This window comes from Raphanus sativus, chromosome 4 (assembly GCF_000801105.2).
Source record: "Raphanus sativus cultivar WK10039 chromosome 4, ASM80110v3, whole genome shotgun sequence".
NCBI classification, from domain to species: Eukaryota; Viridiplantae; Streptophyta; class Magnoliopsida; order Brassicales; family Brassicaceae; genus Raphanus; species Raphanus sativus.
Genome location: NC_079514.1, coordinates 44440101 through 44460782, shown reverse-complemented (window position 1 = coordinate 44460782; position 20682 = coordinate 44440101). Strand labels below are relative to the sequence as shown.

At 31.9% G+C, this 20682-nt stretch overlaps 4 protein-coding genes across 4 annotated transcripts; 2 read left to right on the top strand and 2 right to left on the bottom strand.

The window, feature by feature from the left end:
- The first annotated feature begins 100 nt into the window (after positions 1 to 100).
- LOC108848305 (protein disulfide isomerase pTAC5, chloroplastic) lies at positions 101 to 2595 on the top strand. Its single transcript, XM_018621629.2, has 6 exons — positions 101 to 711; positions 917 to 1012; positions 1090 to 1203; positions 1860 to 2094; positions 2212 to 2249; positions 2342 to 2595. Exons 1-6 carry the CDS (start codon positions 157 to 159, stop codon positions 2435 to 2437), a joined length of 1134 nt encoding a protein of 377 aa, XP_018477131.2. The 5' UTR covers positions 101 to 156; the 3' UTR covers positions 2438 to 2595.
- Positions 2596 to 2692: 97 nt separating this feature from the next.
- On the bottom strand, positions 2693 to 4102 carry LOC108848307 (uncharacterized). The gene is made up of 5 exons (XM_018621633.2): positions 3903 to 4102; positions 3658 to 3766; positions 3257 to 3584; positions 3059 to 3190; positions 2693 to 2973 (listed from the first exon to the last, which is right to left on the bottom strand). The coding sequence occupies exons 1-5, from the start codon at positions 3980 to 3982 to the stop codon at positions 2849 to 2851; spliced, it is 774 nt and encodes a 257-aa protein (XP_018477135.1). The 5' UTR covers positions 3983 to 4102; the 3' UTR covers positions 2693 to 2848.
- A 7500-nt stretch (positions 4103 to 11602) lies between these two features.
- LOC108855153 (uncharacterized) lies at positions 11603 to 13826 on the top strand. Its single transcript, XM_018628891.2, has 3 exons — positions 11603 to 11753; positions 11985 to 13427; positions 13526 to 13826. The coding sequence occupies exons 2-3, from the start codon at positions 11997 to 11999 to the stop codon at positions 13565 to 13567; spliced, it is 1473 nt and encodes a 490-aa protein (XP_018484393.1). The 5' UTR covers positions 11603 to 11753; positions 11985 to 11996; the 3' UTR covers positions 13568 to 13826.
- Positions 13827 to 16206: 2380 nt separating this feature from the next.
- LOC108852837 (ethylene-responsive transcription factor ERF062) lies at positions 16207 to 17631 on the bottom strand. The gene has a single exon (XM_018626317.2). It carries the CDS (start codon positions 17499 to 17501, stop codon positions 16464 to 16466), a length of 1038 nt encoding a protein of 345 aa, XP_018481819.2. The 5' UTR covers positions 17502 to 17631; the 3' UTR covers positions 16207 to 16463.
- Positions 17632 to 20682: the final 3051 nt, after the last annotated feature.

Here is a 20682-nt window from a genome sequence, read left to right as displayed (position 1 = left end):
TAAAACTTAAAAGGGCTTTATTCACAAATAGAGAAAGACATAATTCGAGAAGAGAGTAGAAAAAAAAAAAAGAGAAATTATCTTCCCGCCATCTGTACAATGCGAAAAACTTGTGGTAAGTAATCAATCAATCAAAAACCTTTTTGTTATCCTCTAATGGCTTCCTCTTCTCTACCACTCTCTCTCCCACTCCCTCTCCGATCTCGTGGCATCACTCGACCTCTAACCTTCAGACACTCCCACCATCTCTTTCTCTCTCTTCCCTCTTCCATCGTTTGCCTCTCCACTCAAAACCCCTCCTCAGGCTACGACCGCGAAGAGTCCCGGTGGGTCCGGGAAGAGCAGAGGTGGATTCGCGAGGAGCAAAGATGGCTTCGCGAGGAACAACGCTGGACACGAGAGCGTGAAACGCTTCTACAGGAGATCGCGGATCTCCAGCTCCGAATCCAAACCCTAGAATCTCAGTCTTCGGTTCCAGATACGATATCGAACATAGCTGCTCTGCTTCAGGTTCTCAAGGAGAAGAATCGAATTGCTGAGAGCGGGTCAAGCGCAACGCCGATGGTGTTGGAGAACACGAGAGAGCTCAAGGAGGAGGAAGAAGAGGAAGTGGTGGTGGAGAAGCAGGTGGTTGCTGAGGAGAAGATTAGGGTTAAGAAGAGGGTGACATTGAAGGTGGGAAGCGAAGGTGAAGAGGTTCAAGCAATGCAGGTCTGACTGCTTGCAATATCAAAAATCTTTCTCTCTCAGTTTTAGAGCCAAAGGCGAGTATATCCATTGCGATTGTATAAGATGAATTTGATCGAACTGAATTGTTCAAAGATTAGGCTGATGATGATGATGATTTGTAAAATGTTAAAATATTATTTTTTTTAATGTAATTCTTATGTGAATTATTCTTTTGTCCATGTGATAGGAAGCTCTGCTAAAATTAGGATTCTATTCGGGTGAGGAGGACATGGAGTTTTCCAGCTTCTCAAGTGGGACTGCAAGTGCTGTTAAGACTTGGCAAGTATGTTTTGTACCTCAACCTTTGGTTTCTCTTGATGCCGATTTTTTGCTGACGTAGTTTATGTTTTGGTTCGAAAGGCATCACTTGGTGTCCGTGAGGATGGGATAATGACAGAAGAGCTCCTTCAGATGTTGTTCATGGATCAAGATGTAAAGACAGATATGGATGAAGCAAATACAATAAAGCAAGAGGTAAAAAAATAACTGAAACCTCTATCATTTATAGAGAGAAGTGCTGTTATGCCTTCTTTTGTTATGTCTAAGTCATGCATCCGAGTGTAGAACACTCGAATATTTTATGAAAAAATTAAATCTCCTTACTATGCCTAATGTGGACTTGCATTGTATGCTTTGGCTTCAAAGGTATTGTTACCAGATAAGATATGCCATTAGATGATGATGTTCTGTTACTAGTTAGCTTTATTCCCAATCTGAAATGTCTAATATGAGTCATAAAAAGAATAGATAAAAAGTAGAAATACTACATTATTATGTTGAAGAGTATTAAGATTTTAGGGACAATGAATATTTCTGAAACTCTGAAACATATATACGAAGCGCACCTCAGCGTTGTTGGGCTTAAAGAGCACAGATTTATTCAGCTTGCTGTCGAGAAACTCCGAAAACGAAGCCATTAGATGATGTTCTGTTCCTAGTTAGCTTTATTCCCAATCTGAAATGTCTAATATGTGTCATAAAAAAGAATAGATAAAAGGTAGAAATACTACATTATTATGTTGAAGAGTATTAAGATTTTAGGGACAATGAATATTCTGAAATGAAGTAATTTTCTTGAAGATGGTAAAAGAGTTATTCATTCTGCTGAACCATTTTATTCATCTCTGTAGACCAAGGAAGCTGGTAATGGAGCAGTAAAGACACAAGTCTCTGAGAAGCAACAGACAACCATAAAAGATCAAGGTAACAGAGGAAATGAGGTTTCTCAACATCGAGTTTTCCTTCTCGGAGAAAACAGATGGGAAGATCCCACCAGGCTCAACAAACCGATTAACACAAGTGAATCTACAGATACCATAAAGAAGTGTGTCACTTGTCGAGGGGAGGGTCGATTGATGTGCCTAGGTAAAAAAATCCCTTCGTTAAGTGAAGTTCATCGGTTCTTTGAAAGTTTAGAATCTGTTATAGCAAAAGTAAGAGTGTTAAAAAAACATAATTGATATGATTTTGGTTTTGATATAGAGTGCGATGGAACCGGTGAACCGAATATTGAGCCACAGGTGAGCAAAATCAAAACGGTCTCTCTTTGATTATGTGTATTTGTATATTCCAAGTAGCCTAAGGTGAATAAAGCTTCTCTTCGATGTTGTAGTTTATGGAACTGGTTGATGAAGATGCCAAGTGTGTGTACTGTGAAGGTCTTGGCTATACAGTTTGCGATGTCTGTGAAGGTAAAACAGCCGTATAATCAAGGTTCATGTTTTTAATATACAGACACACATTTACTTATCTGTAATAAAATCATATATATGTTTTGTTATGACCACAATAATGTACAAACAACCCTTCTGTATATCAGCTGGTAATCTTTGTATTAGGCTTGTTATAAAGCAGAGGTCTTGTCCAGTGGTGGATTAACGTTTTAAAGAGTAAACTTATCAAAGCCTTGTTGAAAATGTTTTAACAATGTTGTATCAAAACAGGGACATAGGGACTTCATTAGGGATATAAAAAGTGGCAATAAAAGACCTAAACCATCTAACAAATAAAGGACTGCTACCTACGGTAGTTACACCATTTGTTGATCTTTTCTCAGACTCTAGAGCCATAATTGAAGAGGTGTGAGACAAAAGACAAGGACCAACTTGGTTGTTACTTGTTAGTGCCAATCAACTATATCCCCAAATGTAGTCGAACCAACTCCTTCCCATACTTCACTATGTCCCACTTCTTCCGAGTCAACACCTTCCATGTCACAGTCCCAAAACCCTGAACCATTTGCATCTGTCGGCAAGTTTTATGAGTATCCACTTTATAAAGAGTGTTTTTTTTTGTTTCAAATAAGTAAAAGAAGTTGATTGTCACTCACAATGGTTATAAGCGGGTTTCTGCTTCTTACAACTAGTGCTGTTCCTTCCTCTTTCACCTTCCTCTTGCGTCGACTTTGAGTTGCCTCCAAAGACTAAAACAGGCTTTCTCGTTCTATCCATGCTCTCCATACCTACCGATTCAATATGATCAACTATGAAGACAAAAAAGTAATGAAAATCAAAATGATGACATATACCTTCGAACGGATCTTTTCTCTTCTTTGTTAATTTATCATCCTTCACAATGATATCATCATCATCGGTCTCAGTAAAGCACGTCGTCAAAAGATCAACCTCTTCAGCAGTAGTTTGATCCAACGGCTCAAGACTCGCATCGGCCCTCATAACTTGTTCTTCACTTATCTGGGTCTCTCTAGGCTTAAACTGCCGAAGCATTGTCTTTTCAAGACCACCATCCCTATTTGCCTTTTTCTCCATCCCAAATCCATGAGAGGTCTGAGTCACATCCTTAGAGCTGCTACTAACCAATGAGGTGAAAAGTCTTGTCCCTTCCTGTGGTAATTTCTAAATTATAACAAGAGACGGTAAGAAAAGGTGGTTATCATTAAATTTCTACTTAATATATTATCATTATTACCTCAGCGTTGTTGGGCTTAAAGAGCACAGACTTGTTCAGCTTGCTGTCGAGAAACTCTGAAAACGAAGCGCACTTGTCCACTTTCTTCGACGAAGAGTCTTCTTCCACACTGTTAAATAAAAATCTCGCAAACAAGCTTCAAATTGTCTTAGTCATATCAAAAAAAACTAAGAAGGTTAACGGCCTTAATCGGAATTTAGAAATCGAGAGAGATAGATAGATAATGGGATTTGAGCGGCGCTTACGGAATCGGAGTACGATTAAGGAAAGAAGGGGCGATCGATCGCTGGCCGAAAACCCTAATTTTAGGAATTGGTTTCTTCATCTTCCTCTTACTCTCTCTCCCGCTGACAAAAAAAACAAAAATCTCTCTCTCTCTCGTCTTGGTTTTTTCGTTTTCAGCTTTTAGTTTCTCTATTTTTTGCCGCCAAAAGCAGAAATATCCCACATCTTTTTACTTACGAAATAACATTAGAAAACTTTTGAAATTTTTGTTCAAAAAAAAAAACTTTTGAAATTATAAATATTGTATAGAAATTTATATAATATCTATATACAATGTAATTTATGAATAATAACTAGAAATATAAAATGTTGATTTTAACTCAACATAATTTGAAAATCTAAAATTTCAGTAATATATTTTTAGAAATGTGAGATTTAATAATAGTTCAATAATATTAATGTAAATAGATAAAAATTATCTATTTTATATATTCCCTTAAATTATTACAAATGCATGATCAATGAACTAAAATCTATTTTCAATCTTTCACGGAATTTCATATATATCACTATCCAACGATCCATACAAATATGTTGTCACAACATTTATGAGTTGCATTTCAAGATTTTTAAACGTCGCTAGGTAGGATTGGGTACATGACAAGTACCCAGAATTTTTCCTATACTTGTAACCTGACTTATCCCGTTCGAGTATTAAAAATTTACCTTGTACTTATACTTGCTAATACCAAGTATTTGATTAATCAAGTACTCGTTCATATATAAAATATTTGCAAGTAATTTGTTGTACTTGTACTTGTTTATTTAAAGTATTTTTTTCGTATTCAAACCTTTAAAATAAAAATTTCATTTCAATTATTTTAAATTTAGATGATTGTTTTGCTTGATTATTATGTTACAATCGATATGATATAATATAGCTTAGATTTTTTGAAAGAAAAGAGAGAATTACTGGATTTCACAGGTTTGATAAACTAGCTGAAATAATAATGTAAATGTTATAAAATATTTTGAAAGTCAAATAACGGATCAAAACGATTCAAGTAGCTAAATTAAATTTATGATTTTTTACTTGGTTTGAACTTGCAAGTAATTAAATTTTCAGCCTTTTTCCTTGCCTTGCTTATGACAAATACTTGTGTTTATGGGGAAAATATGAGGCATGTAACGAGTTTAAGACGGGTAACATGTATTTATGCCCAGCCCTACCGCTAGGTTTATCAAAATTCTAAACGTAATTGCATCCTTTATCAGGAAATACATTTTCTCAAAATCAATCCCGGTCTCTGAGAAAATTCTTGGGCAACTAATCGAACTTTATATCGTGTTACTTCATTTTTTCATTTACTTTTCTCACGAATGCATAATTTATAAAGCATAAATAAAATTAGAGGCTTACCCTACCACATGATTCGAAGAGACATAGTCTACCATGCTGATTATTTTTTTCATAGTTTGAAGAGACATAGTCTACCATATTAACATTTTCTTTTTATTCAAGGTCCGAGAAGTCTTAGTCTATCATTTTTGACATTTTGTTTTTATTCACGTAGGAAAACCCTACCGAATATTCCTTTTTTTTTTCAATTCACAAAGGCAAAACCTACCACATAATCATCTGATCGTGAAGGCATAGCCTACCATAGCGATCAGGAAATGTCTATCATTCCGCAAAAATAAACGGAGAAGGCCTAACCTATTACTTTGGAACAATAGTGAGATTAAAATAAAATAAATATATTAAAAACATAAATTAAAATTTATCTCACTAGTTCATCGCTGGTCTGAGAATGTTCGTGCTAAAAATGTATTGTGAATTATTATTTGTATCGGTGAGGAAAGAGTATTGCAAAAGAAAATATAAATATTATTATTGCTGTAGTGGACTAAAATCTATTTTCAATCTTTCACGGAATTTCATATATATCACTATCCAACGATCCATACAAATATGTTGTCACAACATTTATGAGATGCATTTCAAGATTTTTAAACGTCGCTAGGTAGGATTGGGTACATGACAAGTACCCAGAATTTTTCCTATACTTGTAACCTGACTTATCCCGTTCGAGTATTAAAATTTTACCTTGTACTTATACTTGCTAATACCAAGTATTTGATTAATCAAGTACTCGTTCATATATAAAATATTTGCAAGTAATTTGTTGTACTTGTACTTGCTTATTTAAAGTATTTTTTTCGTATTTAAACCTTTAAAATAAAAATTTCATTTCAATTATTTTAAATTTAGATGATTGTTTTGCTTGATTATTAGGTTACAATCGATATGATATAATATAGCTTAGATTTTTTGAAAGAAAAGAGAGAATTATTGGATTTCACAGGTTTGATAAACTAGCTGAAATAATAATGTAAATGTTATAAAATATTTTGAAAGTCAAATAACGGATCAAAACGATTCAAGTAGCTAAATTAAATTTATTATTTTTTACTTGGTTTGAACTTGCAAGTAATTAAATTTTCAGCCTTTTTTCTTGCCTTGCTTATGACAAATACTTGTGTTTATGGGGAAAATATGAGGCATGTAACGAGTTTAAGACGGGTAACATGTATTTATGCCCATCCCTACCGCTAGGTTTATCAAAATTCTAAACGTAATTGCATCTTTTATCAGGAAATACATTTTCTCAAAATCAATCCCGGTCTCTGAGAAAATTCTTGGGCAACTAATCGAACTTTATATCGTGTTACTTCATTTTTTCATTTACTTTTCTCACGAATGCATAATTTATAAAGCATAAATAAAATTAGAGGCTTACCCTACCACATGATCCGAAGAGACATAGTCTACCATGCTGATTATTTTTTTCATAGTTTGAAGAGACATAGTCTACCATATTAACATTTTCTTTTTATTCAAGGTCCGAGAAGTCTTAGTCTATCATTTTTGACATTTTGTTTTTATTCACGTAGGAAAACCCTACCGAATATTCCCTTTTTTTTCAATTCACGAAGGCAAAACCTACCACATAATCATCTGATCGTGAAGGCATAGCCTACCATAGCGATCAGGAAATGTCTATCATTCCGCAAAAATAAACGGAGAAGACCTAACCTATTACTTTGGAACAATAGTGAGATTAAAATAAAATAAATATATTAAAAACATAAATTAAAACTTATCTCACTAGTTCATCGCTGGTCTGAGAATGTTCGTGCTAAAAATATATTGTGAATTATTATTTGTATCGGTGAGGAAAGAGTATTGCAAAAGAAAATATAAATATTATTATTGTTGTAGTGGACTACGCAAGAAAAAGTGAAGAGAAGCGAAGATAATTACAATTCACTTCTCCTTACGTCCTATTTATACTACATAAAATTTGACTAGACAAACGACCCATGTTATTGTGACTGTGTATGATAAAATGAGGATAAGTGTCCTTACTGATGAACAATCATTATTTACAATATCTTACATATTATCCATATCACAGTATTAATATGTTTTTTCAAGTTATATTTGTAGTAATAAATAAATGTAAAAAAATCAAGCAATAAAACTAGAAAATGGTTTTTATTTAGAAATTGACAGTTTCTTTAAAAACTAGTGTTCTTATAATTTGAGAAAACCATTTAAAAAAAAAATTGATTGGATAAAAAATGATTTTTACAAAAAAAACAAAAACAAAAAAATGAAAACAAAAAATTATTCTGAAAATTAGAAACAATCAACCTCTCACCTCTAAGATGGAAGAAATAGAAGAGAGAGAACTCGCTTTTACCATCTTTCTTATTCTATAGATTATATCTTCTATATAAACTATAGACTTGTCCGCTTATGGGCGGATTTATCTTATATTAAAGTTCGATTAAATTAATAAAAATAATAATTTCAAAATAAATATTAATCTGATCTTAATTATTATTTTTTACAAAATCGCAATAAAAATAATAATTTACACGATAACATATTAATTTGGTTTTAAGTATTTATAAATAATATATCTCAAAATAAAGTTTGGTAATAGTTGTAAACAAAATAAATAGTTTTGTAAATCATTTTTATTTCAGTGCAATCAGACAATCAATCATTTTACAAACAATAAATGAGTTTCTTTTTTAATCTAGTGCTACAAATTATTAAGCACATAGTTCTGAACAAAAAATTAGAATCAATGAAGAATATAATCAAAAGAAGAAGAATGACAAGAAGGTCAAACTGTGAAAAATGATAATTCACGATCATCTCATTCAAAAATAGATTACCCGGACTCGAAGATGTGACTCAGATGGTCCTGGTGAGATGTCGTTAAAATAAATGGCGACATAAGATTTTCCAGTGGCAGGCTGAGACTTCGTGGTGAATTTCATTGCCATGGATGTAGTTTCTGCAGAGGAAGTTTTTTTTTTAATTTTGGGTGATTTTAGGTTTGGAGAGAGAGCTTTGTATAGGAGAGTATCAAAGGGAGCTAGAATAAACCATTGAAGAATTGCTTTAACGTCGTCATTGATTGAGAAGGTTACAGGGGAAAATCAGAGATTGGAGAAGATGAAGTGGAAGAGTTAAAGAAGAGACTCAACGATTGAAGACAAAATAGTTTTCTCGGTATGGGCTCGGATGGGCCGACTAATAAAACTAAATACACGTTTGAATAGAGCCCATGAAAATAAAGTCTTCTGATTCTTGACATGTTAAAATAGAATGTTTTGATTGGATAATTTTTCATGCTAGGTTGGATAGGCTAAAAACACTCTATCAATCTTTTTTGTATATTGGGATCCTTTATATATTAAAAGAAGAGCATTTTTAGTAATTAACTTTTAAATTGTAAAATATTCACAAAATTGTCATAATACTTATGTTCAAACACAAGAAACCCTCTCACATCCTCTAATTAAAAACCACATATATTACTAGACAATTTACAATACAATGTCATTGGTCCTACTAACATGTACGATTCATATAATTTAATTTTGACCATGATTTATATATTATTACATAAATAAAAGATCAGTAACAGAAAAATTAGCTCATTATAATAACATACACACCAAGAATTTTATATCAACATTCGCTTTTTATATTTCAATGAATTCACCTCGAGAACCTTAATACAAACTGTAATAAACTCATCTTCATATTTATTTCATTTGACATTATTTTATTCAAACACACTAATGACAATCTTTATATCTATTTGATCATTATACTATTCAATCATACTAGAGTCGTTTTGTTTGCTATCATATTCATCATGTATTTATCTGTTTACATGGTTTTTCTCATGTAATGGTTAAATGAGATTGTCATCCCATTCAGCCTGTATTTATATTTTTAGTAGGTCCGAGACATTTTATTGTATACATATGATCCTTAGAAATTAAATTAATGTTTATATTTAGTGTTTATTTATATTTTGATAGTTTTATCATCATTGTATCGAAATCAAGTAGATGACCACTAAATACAAATATATAACCATCTATGGGTATTCTCAGTGAAGTTTTCGGAGCATTCACAATTTTTTGATTTAATAGTTCCATTGTTTCCATATAGAAATCACGAAATATTTCCTTAATTACTTCTAATATATTTTGTTTAAATTCTTTACTCTAAATATATTACTATCATTCATTATTCACATGTAATTATGATTTTGTAGTTTTATATGGTAATATATTATATGAATAGCCTAGAATTTAGGAACTTGACAAAGCTTATAATTTGGATTAAGTTGTATAGAGATAAATGTAAATCGTATTACTATGTGAATATTTTGCATATTAATAACTGTGTGCATAATAACTTGGTTTGGATCAATTGGGCATATGAAAGCAATCTCCAACTCCATTTTATTTTTTACTCTAAAATAAAGTGACTCTATAATAGAATGAAAAATAGGTTTAAAATAGGTTTACTCCAAATATAGAGTAAGTTGTTTTTTCTTTGTTCATCACTCTATTTTTTACTCTAAAATAGAGTACCATTGGAGCAAACTCCATCTTTATTATAGAGTCACTTTATTTTAGAGTAAAAAATAGAGTGAACCCTTGGAAATGCTCTAAAAAATGCATGATAACGGAAAAAATCTATAGTGAAAACAAAATTTTGTTTTACATAATTGTAACTATATAAATATTCAGTTTCAAAAAAAAAGAAAAAAACTATATAAATATTGTTTAATTATTTCATTCTACACATGACGCAAATCACTACATTTCTTTGGGCAAACGGCGTAAAATATACTTCATTTGTAAACGTGTACGTGTAAAATTTTATTTAAAAAATCAATTAATGGAAAAACACCAATCTCAAGAAAGAAAGAGATGGGGTCGGCGAGTAAACGACGGCGTATCAACTAACTCCTAATCTCGTAGGCTGATTTTAATCAACTAAAGTTTGAAAATTAAGCAAACATAAAAAAAAGGGAAAATTCCTTAAAAATACACAGACTGAATTTCTTTTGCTGAAAAAATACACGAACTTTTTTGGCTTCCCAAAAAATACACAAACTAATTTTGATTATCCATAAAATACACAAACTTTTGAATTTTGAAGGTTTCACACCTCGATTTTAATGGTGTAAACAGTGACTAACAGAATAGTAAGACGCCGTTAGATGCCGTTAACTCTGATTAAAAAGTTCATGTATTTTATGGACAACCAAAATTAGTCCGTGTATTTTTCGGGAAGCCTAAAAAGTTCGTGTATTTTTTCAGCAAAGGAAATTTAGTATGTGTATTTTTAAGGAATTTTCAAATGGAGTTTGGATATTTCATATACTATTCAGAGGCTGAATATCTGGACCCAATACATATCCAAAATTTTATATTTGTAAACTTTCGGTTGGTTTTGGACCAGATATTTTCGATCTGAAAAATCCAGATCCGGAAAAAAACGGCCCAAACCCGACCCAAAGACCTGAAAAAAAAACACATTCTCTATCACATGATACATGTCCGAAATTTTATATTTGTAAACTTTCGGTTTGATTTTGGACCGAATATTTCCGGGTCAGTTCTGATTCAAGTTTTTGAATCCAGCTAGACATTTTAGCCGGATTCAAAAACTTGGATTGGAACTGACCCGAAAATATTCGGTCCAAAACTCAACAAATATTTGTAAACTTTTGGTTTGGTTTTGGAAAGAATATTTTTGGGTCAGTTCCAATTCAAGTTTTTGAATCCGGCTAAAATGTCAAGATTAGGTCTAGATATTTTAGCCGGATTCAAAAACTTGGATCGAAACTGATCCGAAAATATCTGGTCCAAAACCAAACCGAAAGTTTACAAATATAAAATTTTGGATATGTATTGGGTCCAGATATTCAGCCTCTGAATAGTATATGAAATATCCAAACTCCATTTGAAAATTCCTTAAAAATACACATACTAAATTTCCTTTGCTGAAAAAATACACGAACTTTTTAGGCTTCCCGAAAAATACACGAACTAATTTTGGTTGTCCATAAAATACATGAACTTTTTAATCAGAGTTAACGGCGTCTAACGGCGTCTTACTATTCTGTTAGTCACTGTTTACACCGTTAAAATCGAGGTGTGAAACCTTCAAAATTCAAAAGTTTGTGTATTTTATAGACAATCAAAATTAGTTTGTGTATTTTTGGGAAGGCCAAAAAAATTCGTGTATTTTTTCAGCAAAAGAAATTCAGTCTATGTATTTTTAAGGAATTTTCCCTAAAAAAAAAAGGTTTTGGATTTGTGATTTTAATTTTGAATGAAAAAAATAGAAACGGAAGAGGAAGAGTTTACGTTGTGCAACTTCTTCTCTGTGGGAGTTTTTATTTATATATTTATTCTCTGATTATACAGATTTATCGAGTCGCAAGCGTTTCTCTGGAGAACGATTGTAAACTAACTCGGTGAGTTTCGGTTTTGATTGTTGTTACTCGATTTCTATCTCTACTCGTTACAACTTGAATCGACAGTTTCCCTGTGTTATTTGAAGTGAATAATTGTTTTTTTTAGTTGCTTGAAATAAAAAAAGATCGATCCATTGATGTTACTATATTAGTCTAAGATTGTATTTATATTTTAAATGTTCAATCTGTTTAAAACAAATGGCTTAGATCTTGTATTTGTCATTATTGCAGGTGAAATAAAAAATGGGTTGCCAGGAGGTAAGAAGTTGGACATTTCCAGGTTTGGTGGCAGCGTTTCTCGATCTCTCTGTAGCTTTCTCGCTGCTTTGCGCCTCTTCTCTCGTTTATCTAACCTCCAAGCTACTCGGTGTCTTCGGTCTGAGCCTCCCCTGCCCTTGTGATGGCCTCTTCAGTGACCCTCGTAAGAACAAGTGTTTCCAAGAGACTCTAGTGAATCTTCCTGTGAAAAAGATCTCTTGTGTGCAGAGATCCGTGATGAGTACAACACCTTTTGATGTGGGTGGTGGTGAGTGGGTTTGTAAGAAGAGGAAAGGAGAGGTTGAGTTTGAGAAAGAGGTCTTTAGTACTCCTTCTTGTGTGAAGGAGGTTGAGAATGCTTCGTGCTTCGATCTTTTAACCTCGCAGAGTTTAAAGAAAGGAAGTTTTAATGTCAAGAAGAGTAAGCGTCTCAGCTTCCATAGGTCCCCTCCTTATGGTCAAAGTAAGCACTCTCCCCAATCACCAGAGAGAGAGGGTACATGCACTTCCCCCCCTGTGGATCAGCCTAATGAGACTCTTGAACGGATGCTTGCAGAAGAACGAGCTTCTCGCGCTGCATTAGCTCTTGAACTCGAGAAAGAGAGGAATGCTGCGGCGACTGCTGCTGATGAGGCTTTGGGTATGATACTGAGGCTGCAGGAGGAGAAAGCGTCGATAGAGATGCAAGCTAGGCAGTATCAGCGGATGATAGAAGAGAAGTCAGCTTTTGACGCTGAAGAGATGAGCATTCTCAAAGAGATTTTGCTGAGGAGGGAGAGGGAGAAACATTTCTTGGAGAAAGAAGTTGACACCTACAGACTAATGTTCCTCGAGACTGAGCAGCAACCTCTTCTCAACACGGACAATGAGGTGAATGGAGTAGACCAAGATTCAGAGCGTGATGAGTCAAGAAGTGAGGGACTTCTGATTGATGTAAAACCACAAGAGATAGAGGAAGACATTTCATTTCCAGAACCAGACTCTGAGTCCAAGAAGGTTGGTGAGGATTGTTGTGTACATGATATCCATGTGGTCAAAGATGAAGACAACGAAGTGCAACTGAATGTTCCTTCGGACCATATAGTTCGGGATGTCACACTGGATAGATCACAAAGTGTTTTAGGTACAACAAGTTATGGACTTCCACCGGCGTTTCCACAAGGACAAAGGATCATGTCTCCAAATATGCGCAGAAACTCAATGTCAGCTGTTGACTATGAGAGACTTAAGATAGAAGGTGAAGTTAGTTTGCTGAGAGGACGTTTGAGAGCTGTACAGAAGGGAAGAGAGAAGATCAGTTTCTCTTCCAAGGAACAGAGCAAATCGCAGGTGCAACGTTTTGGAGATAATACAAGTCGGTTCTGGGAGGCTAGAGGAACGGGACCTGTCGACTCTTCAAGCCCTTCTTCCATGATGGTGAGTTCATTGTTGTATGCTTAACAAGTGGTTGAATCTTTGTATAATTTGGCCTTTTTAAATTGATGATGATGTCTGTATATAACCTTCTTCTGCAGGTAAAAGCTATGTCTATGTCATTGGACCTGCATAGCGCTTGAAAGTCGAAACTACAAGGTATGAATTTTTCTCGCATTACGCAACACAAATATAACAGTATGGGCGACAAAATGTCTGCCAAACTCTAATGTGGTTTTTGCTTGGAGTAGTACGTTATCTGTTGGGAGTTTTTGTTTCAAACATTGTACTATAAACGGTATCGTTTCGGAACAAAATAGGGACGCTTTTGTGGTGGTCTTTAATTATAAATGGTGTGAATACTTTCTCTTTTCCATCTTAATGACAGTTGCCTTTTTTCTATTTTTGTGATAACCCTTGCCTTGACGCATCATTGTTGGTGAGAGCACTTTGTGAGTTTATCAGAAAATAAAAAATAATAGTACAAATTATAAATTATTTTTAACATGATATGTACAAAATTGGTAGTCATTTGAATGAATGATAACATGTGTAAAACTCTCCTTTTTGATTCTCTTCTCTCCCACAAAAGACTGCTTTCATTATCTTTCTTCATTTTTTTTCTTTTGGTCAGATTCTCTTTCTTCATTTTTCTGTTAATATTTTTCTATTTTTAAAAATTTGAAAGCTTGCTTAACCAAGCTTCTCAATGCAGATGTTCTTACACATTTCACTTTTCTTTTCCTTTCAAAATAAGACATCAATACTATTAATTCTTCGACATGTATAATTGATATAGGGTTATGTCCAACTTAACATTTTTTTAAATCTGGAACTACTTTAATAAATTAACCGTTGTCATTTGATATATTACCAAGAACGACTATGATATTCTATAACTTCTCATTTCCTTCCTATAATATCGGGACCCATCACTTCCATATTTTTTTCAGAAAACTACTTTCATATATACAAAGTAAAATAAACAGTTGCATCAATACTATTTAAAAGTGTGAAGTAACATATACGAACCATAACGTTTTTTTCAAAACAACTGGAACCATATCTTCAATTATATCAATACAACCCTCTATGAGTAGAATATTATGGCTTCTGTGAGGATTTCATAAATGAGTTCTAAAAAGTTCGCAATCATTTAGTTTACAAAAAAAAAAATTCGCAATCATTTTAACGTGTTTTATTATATGTATTTACGCTCAGAAAATATAAAGTCAGAAAATTAAATTATATAAATAGATTCTGAATGAAAATTTCAATAGGTTATCATTTTTAATAGCCTTATGATGTAAATTTAATTTATTAATATGTTTCTATTTTTTAAAATAAAGCCTTAAATTTTTTGATCAACATACCATCTGAACAAATTAGAAAAAAATTCTGTCAAAAAACTAAAATGGTAATAAAATTTAATATGTTTACCAAAAAAATTCTAGGGTTGTTACAATAGTAATATATTGCAAGCATTATGAATACAATTTTTTTGTCAACCATTAGGAATACAATTTATAACTAATTTTGAAATGTTTATGATATAATATATAGTTATGCAACTTAACATATTTGATATAGTTTGCAATAATTATATTAAATTAAATTAATATTAAACATAAATATAAAAAAAAATAACAAACAAATAAAACAAAAAATATATACACCCTTTAAAGAGCGGGTATATTTTTATTTATTTTTAATATTAAATAGTTTGATTTATTTTATTTTAAATTATATTTGATATATACTCTAAAAGATTAAATGGACTAATTTAGATACTTAATCATTTTAAGAATATTTTAATATATTAGAACTATTTTAATAATAATAACTTAAAAATGTTATACACAAACATATAAATTAAAAAAATTTAACATATAAAAAAATTACGGAAAATGTTACATATTTACAAACAAAAAATTACAAACCAACATTATACCTGCATGTCAAATCTAAAATAGACAAATCTTTTATATTAAAACAAAAACATGACCTATTGATTTATGTGTGGACCAACTATTTCAATAAAATTATTAACTTTTCTAATTAATCATTTATATATATATTATACAATGAAATACATAAATAACTAAAAACACAAATATAAAAATTAAATATCTAAAAAAAATATAAAAGAGAAATATGTGGTGACTTCTTATTGTTAAACGTTGTAATATGATAAAAAAAAATCAATATTAAACATGTTAAAAATGAAAACAATCTATTTAACTTAAAATAATAATAATAAAATTACTGTGAAATAAGTTTAACAACGTTTTAAATAAACAAAATCATAATACGGGTCAGAATTATCTCGAGTTTTCAAAAATTTAATCATATTTAAAATAACAAAATAAGTCATATAAAATTAATATAATTTTCATAAAAATCTCAAAATATATAGTTTATCAAAAATCATAATTTTTCAACAAAAATATACCCGCCCTTCTAAAGGGCGGGTCAGAATCTAGTTCCCTTTAAAATTCAAGGGAGATGATACAATTTTTTGTTCCCTAAAATTTAAGGGAAATGACCCAATTCCGTTGATTGATATTTGATAAGCAGTCCAAGAAAAAAAAAACTTTGGAGCTCATACTTGCCCTTCAACTCTTTTTCTGACCTATACTACTATATTTGACCTTTGAGCTTGAATAATTTAATATAGAATGTAGGAAATATTATAGAATTTTGGATTTTGAAGTTGGAGTTGGTGCAACGGACTTTTAAAGTAAATATTTTCTCATTTAAAAACAAACTTTTTCTATTGTGTGGTTACTATTAACCACCATATAGAAAAGAACATTTAATTAGCAAACAAAAAACGAGAACCACTTAAATATGTGGTTGTGAGAAGAAATACAATGTTGAGAGAAATACAATGTGTCCAGCCCCTAATGCGAACCAATCTTGAATCTTGGCATCAAAATATGAATTTTTTTCTTTAACAGACATTAAAAAAAGAAGACAGAAGTAGTTAAGCTTGTGACATTTTTGACAAAAAATTAAGCTTGTGACATTAATTTAAAGTCAAGAAGAATGAGGAAGGGAGAGAGCATCCCAAATGAGATCCATATCCAATGAAGGCATTCTACTCAGTTGCACACCATCTCCTTCCATCACTTCCTTATTGCTTTTCTGTTTCTTCATCATCACAACTTCTCCTGACTCCGTCTTGATGTTATTTTTGGGCTCCGATGTTCCGGCCACTTTAGGAGAGTTACCAGGACTTATTACCTGTGAGGCGGAGATTTGTTGTATCTTCGAATCCAAAAGCGAGGCGATCATGCATCGCAAGGGACCAGACTTAAGCTGGTGTTTTTGGTCGGGAAAGTTGAGGTGTGCGTACTCGCCACGAAGGATATCAGCTGCAGTATCGTAAGCCATTGCGGCTTGCTCAGCGGTCTCAAAAGTGCCGAGCCAAACACGAGTTCTATTCCTCGGAAGCCTAATCTCCGCCACCCATTTCCCCCAGTGTCTTTGTCGCACTCCTCTATACAGCTTCGTTGGTGTTGTCGTCTGCACAACTTTTCTTGTTCTTGTCCCTGACGCAAGCTTCATAGGCTGAGTCTTGGTGGTGCTCAGCCAATAGTTTCCAAACCCTTTTGAAGGATAGTTTGTAAGGGCTTTATTAATATCGACCCACTCGCTTCTGGTTTGATCCGACTCATGATGGAGAGAGTTTGGAATATAGTTATAGTAAGGCATCATGTTACTATTGGATTGAGAAAGTTCTAGAAGCTTTGGTTCTTTGAGGAACAAGGAAAGGTTTGGGGGTTTAGAAGGATGATGAATATCATCAGGACGTTGAGATCGAGGAAAAGAATCTAGAAAGTTCCAAGGAACAGAAGCTACCGGAGATTGTTGATGAACAGATGATGTGACCTCATGAAGAGACGCAAAGTAGCTTTGAGACGAAGGAAGAGGAGGAGATATCATACCTTCCAAGATTATTGGAACACCGAGAAGTTGCGGTGGCGTCGAGGAACTCAAGAACCCATAGAATCCAGAAGACAAGAGCTTTTCATGAATGAAGCTAGATTCCAATTTAGGAAACTGATCTTCCATGTTCAATCTTGTTTGTCTGATAAAGGATTTTGTCAAGAGAATATGAATTTTTTTTTTTTTTGGTTTCTCCTTAATTTTGTGTTAATGATTTGTAGAATAAATGTTTATATATACACTTACTATGGACTACGATACTATGTGCTTTGTGTGTATATTGGTGTGATCATGTGGAAGATAATATTAGAAAATAGGGAACCCAACTTTATTTGTCCCCAAAAAAACATTATCGTCTGGCTCAGATCTACGCTTTGCCAAGCTTAATTTCTTCATATGTAAACTACAATTAAAGTCTCACAAACACTTTTAATTAAACAAATGGTATCTTAATTTAATTAATCTTCATAATAACTAATTAACCTTTATTTTTTCTTATCTTGCAACTTGTTCGTGGCTCCCATCCTACGTTCGCTTTTACAATCCAAACTTGACAGCTCAGCCCTAACTCATTTAGGTATAGTTTGTTTTAATGTTTAATTTTGGTAAAGAGTTTTATATACAAATAGGAGTGATGTTTCTTTATTCTTTTTCTTTGTTTTTTGCTGTAGAATAAACACGAATGTTGTTGAATGCCAACGTTATTTTCCTTTTTGCCTTAATGTTGGACACAAACGTTGTTTCTCTTAGTTAACTTATCACTGATCAGTTTATCACTTTGAACAATTTCAATAAATATATATACATCTATCTCTATGATTTAAGCGATTAATGCTACTTTTGTTCATACTGGTATTAGGTATATATGTAAATATTTGTAATTTTATGATTACTAATATAGCTATCTTATACTATTACTTTAAAAACCGTTTTTACTGTATGCGTACACACGAAATAAATGATATGGTTTATTATACCGTTTAATATATTACTAATAAAATTTCTTATGGGTACTCACACCTCTATTTTTTTCAAAATGATAACCAAGGATATGTATAATTTAAACCTTTTTAGAACCTTAATCGTCAAGCATTAAGCCTTCTTTTCAATATATAAATAATTTACAGTACACTGTCTTCAGTTTATTCTCCTTGCCTATTTAGTTGTCTTTTTTGGTTTGATGTTTATAAGGCGAAACCTAGGAGTAAGGGTTTGGACCACAGGGACTATGATTTTTCTATTGTTAATTTTCACAAGAAGTTATAACCTTTTTTTGTGCACGAAGAAGTTATAACCTTACCGTCTATAACAAATTAATAAAATATATTACACTTTCATGCTATATACTCATTTGTATGTTTGTTTGTATGTATGATGTATATACGTCTCAACACATATAAAAAAGGTTTTGAAATTTCTAATAAGAATTTTACAGTTGTGTGGATCTAATTATTGGAACGATGTGATACCAAGAAACCATTATTGAACGCTATTGGTGATAACATTATATATAGTTTGGAGAATAAAATGTTATTAATGAATCACGTATAAATAGTATAACATATAATCACCACAAATGCGTAGAATTAGTGAGCCCATAATTATTAATATTATCATCCAAATACAATGATTAGGTTCAAGTTTTGGCCTCTAATTAAATCTTTAATTGAATCCAACTAATGCGGAAGTCATGGGTTGGCTGTCGTCTAAGTAACATCAATTTATGTTTGGTTTTTCATTAGACACATTGTATCCTCATGAATAACTTGCTGATCGTACCCTCTTAAGTTTGTATATTGATCGTCGTTGTCAAAAAAAAAACATTAATCGTCATCCATAACTTTCATGTGCATGTAAATATGAGTGACTATTACGAGTTTACGACATTACAATATCACTTTCTTTTTGCTGTGGAGACACTTGATCTTTAGCATTATCTTCTCTTAATTCACTAACTCAGTTTCTTATATACTCAAATTAGATTCATTTGACTAAACTTAATTACTAATCAAGATATAATTGTTTTTACTAATAATATGTTCCATAATGGTTCAATATATTTAGCAAACATAAACATAGGGTGTTAATTTGAAAAACAAAGTAAGGCGTCTATTTGAGATGATACGTACTTTGCCCTTTGGGATGACTATTGGGACGTTTGGATTATCATTTCGGTTTACGAAATAGAATTCTAAGGAAACATATAAATAAATATATGTAAGGCTTAAACAAGAGGAAATAAAGTAGTTGAACAATTATAAGAGAGAGAAAGTTTTGTTTTTTTGGAAAGGAGAGAAAAGTTATGAAACAAAAGTTCAATCCTTATAACCAGTTCCATGTCAAACGATATGATATAACTGGATATGTTAGTTTTAGCGATTTATTTGCATCTTAAGAATATTATGGTTTTATTATAGCATCAAAACTTAGAATATTGAGTTTTAAAATGATTTTGTGAGGACTAAATACAGTTGTTAATTTCTTAAAAATAATTTTAGATGTTTGGGCCGATGTCCAAATAATCTTTTAGAGGATTGATATTGACGAATAGTCCAATCCAAAAAAATTATAAATTGAGGTTTAAAGCATGACATCGTATGTCTGCTTAAATAAATGATACCTAAACAAATGATAACTTCGTTCCTGTAATCGAAGCGATGACTGATATGTTTAGCATTGGTTTTAAAAAAATTTACGACAAGATTATCAAAGCTTGGTTTTTTAGGTTTACATATATATATATATATATATATATATATATATATAGAATTATTGGCATATTTCACATAGCCTTTAACAAATATATGTTAAACTACGACAAGTCTTTTAGGACAATCGCAATCACATTTTGAGATTTATAGATTTTATATATGCGATTCTCAAGTGACATCTGTTTATATGCATTATGTAGTTAGTATCGGTAATTTGACTTTTACCAATATGAAATGCAATTATCAGATTACAACATCATTTAAAAAATTATAAACAAACAATATTAAAATTATAATATTTTGTTAATATATAAAATTACAAATTATTATTTTTTAAAATATAATAAAATTATAAAACATTTCAAAATTCTGATCAGCAGCGAGGTAAATATGACTAATTCGACAAATATTAAAATAAATTGTAAACTAAAATATCTTAAAAATATTATTTTATTAAAAACAGAAGCATGATATAATTTGAAATAAAATCATCAGTTAAAATAAATGAAGAGAATGTATTTCAATAACTACTATTTAGATACTAATATGTCTGGTCTGAACTTGCAAACATAGGTCTAAATGCAAAAATGGTGAAG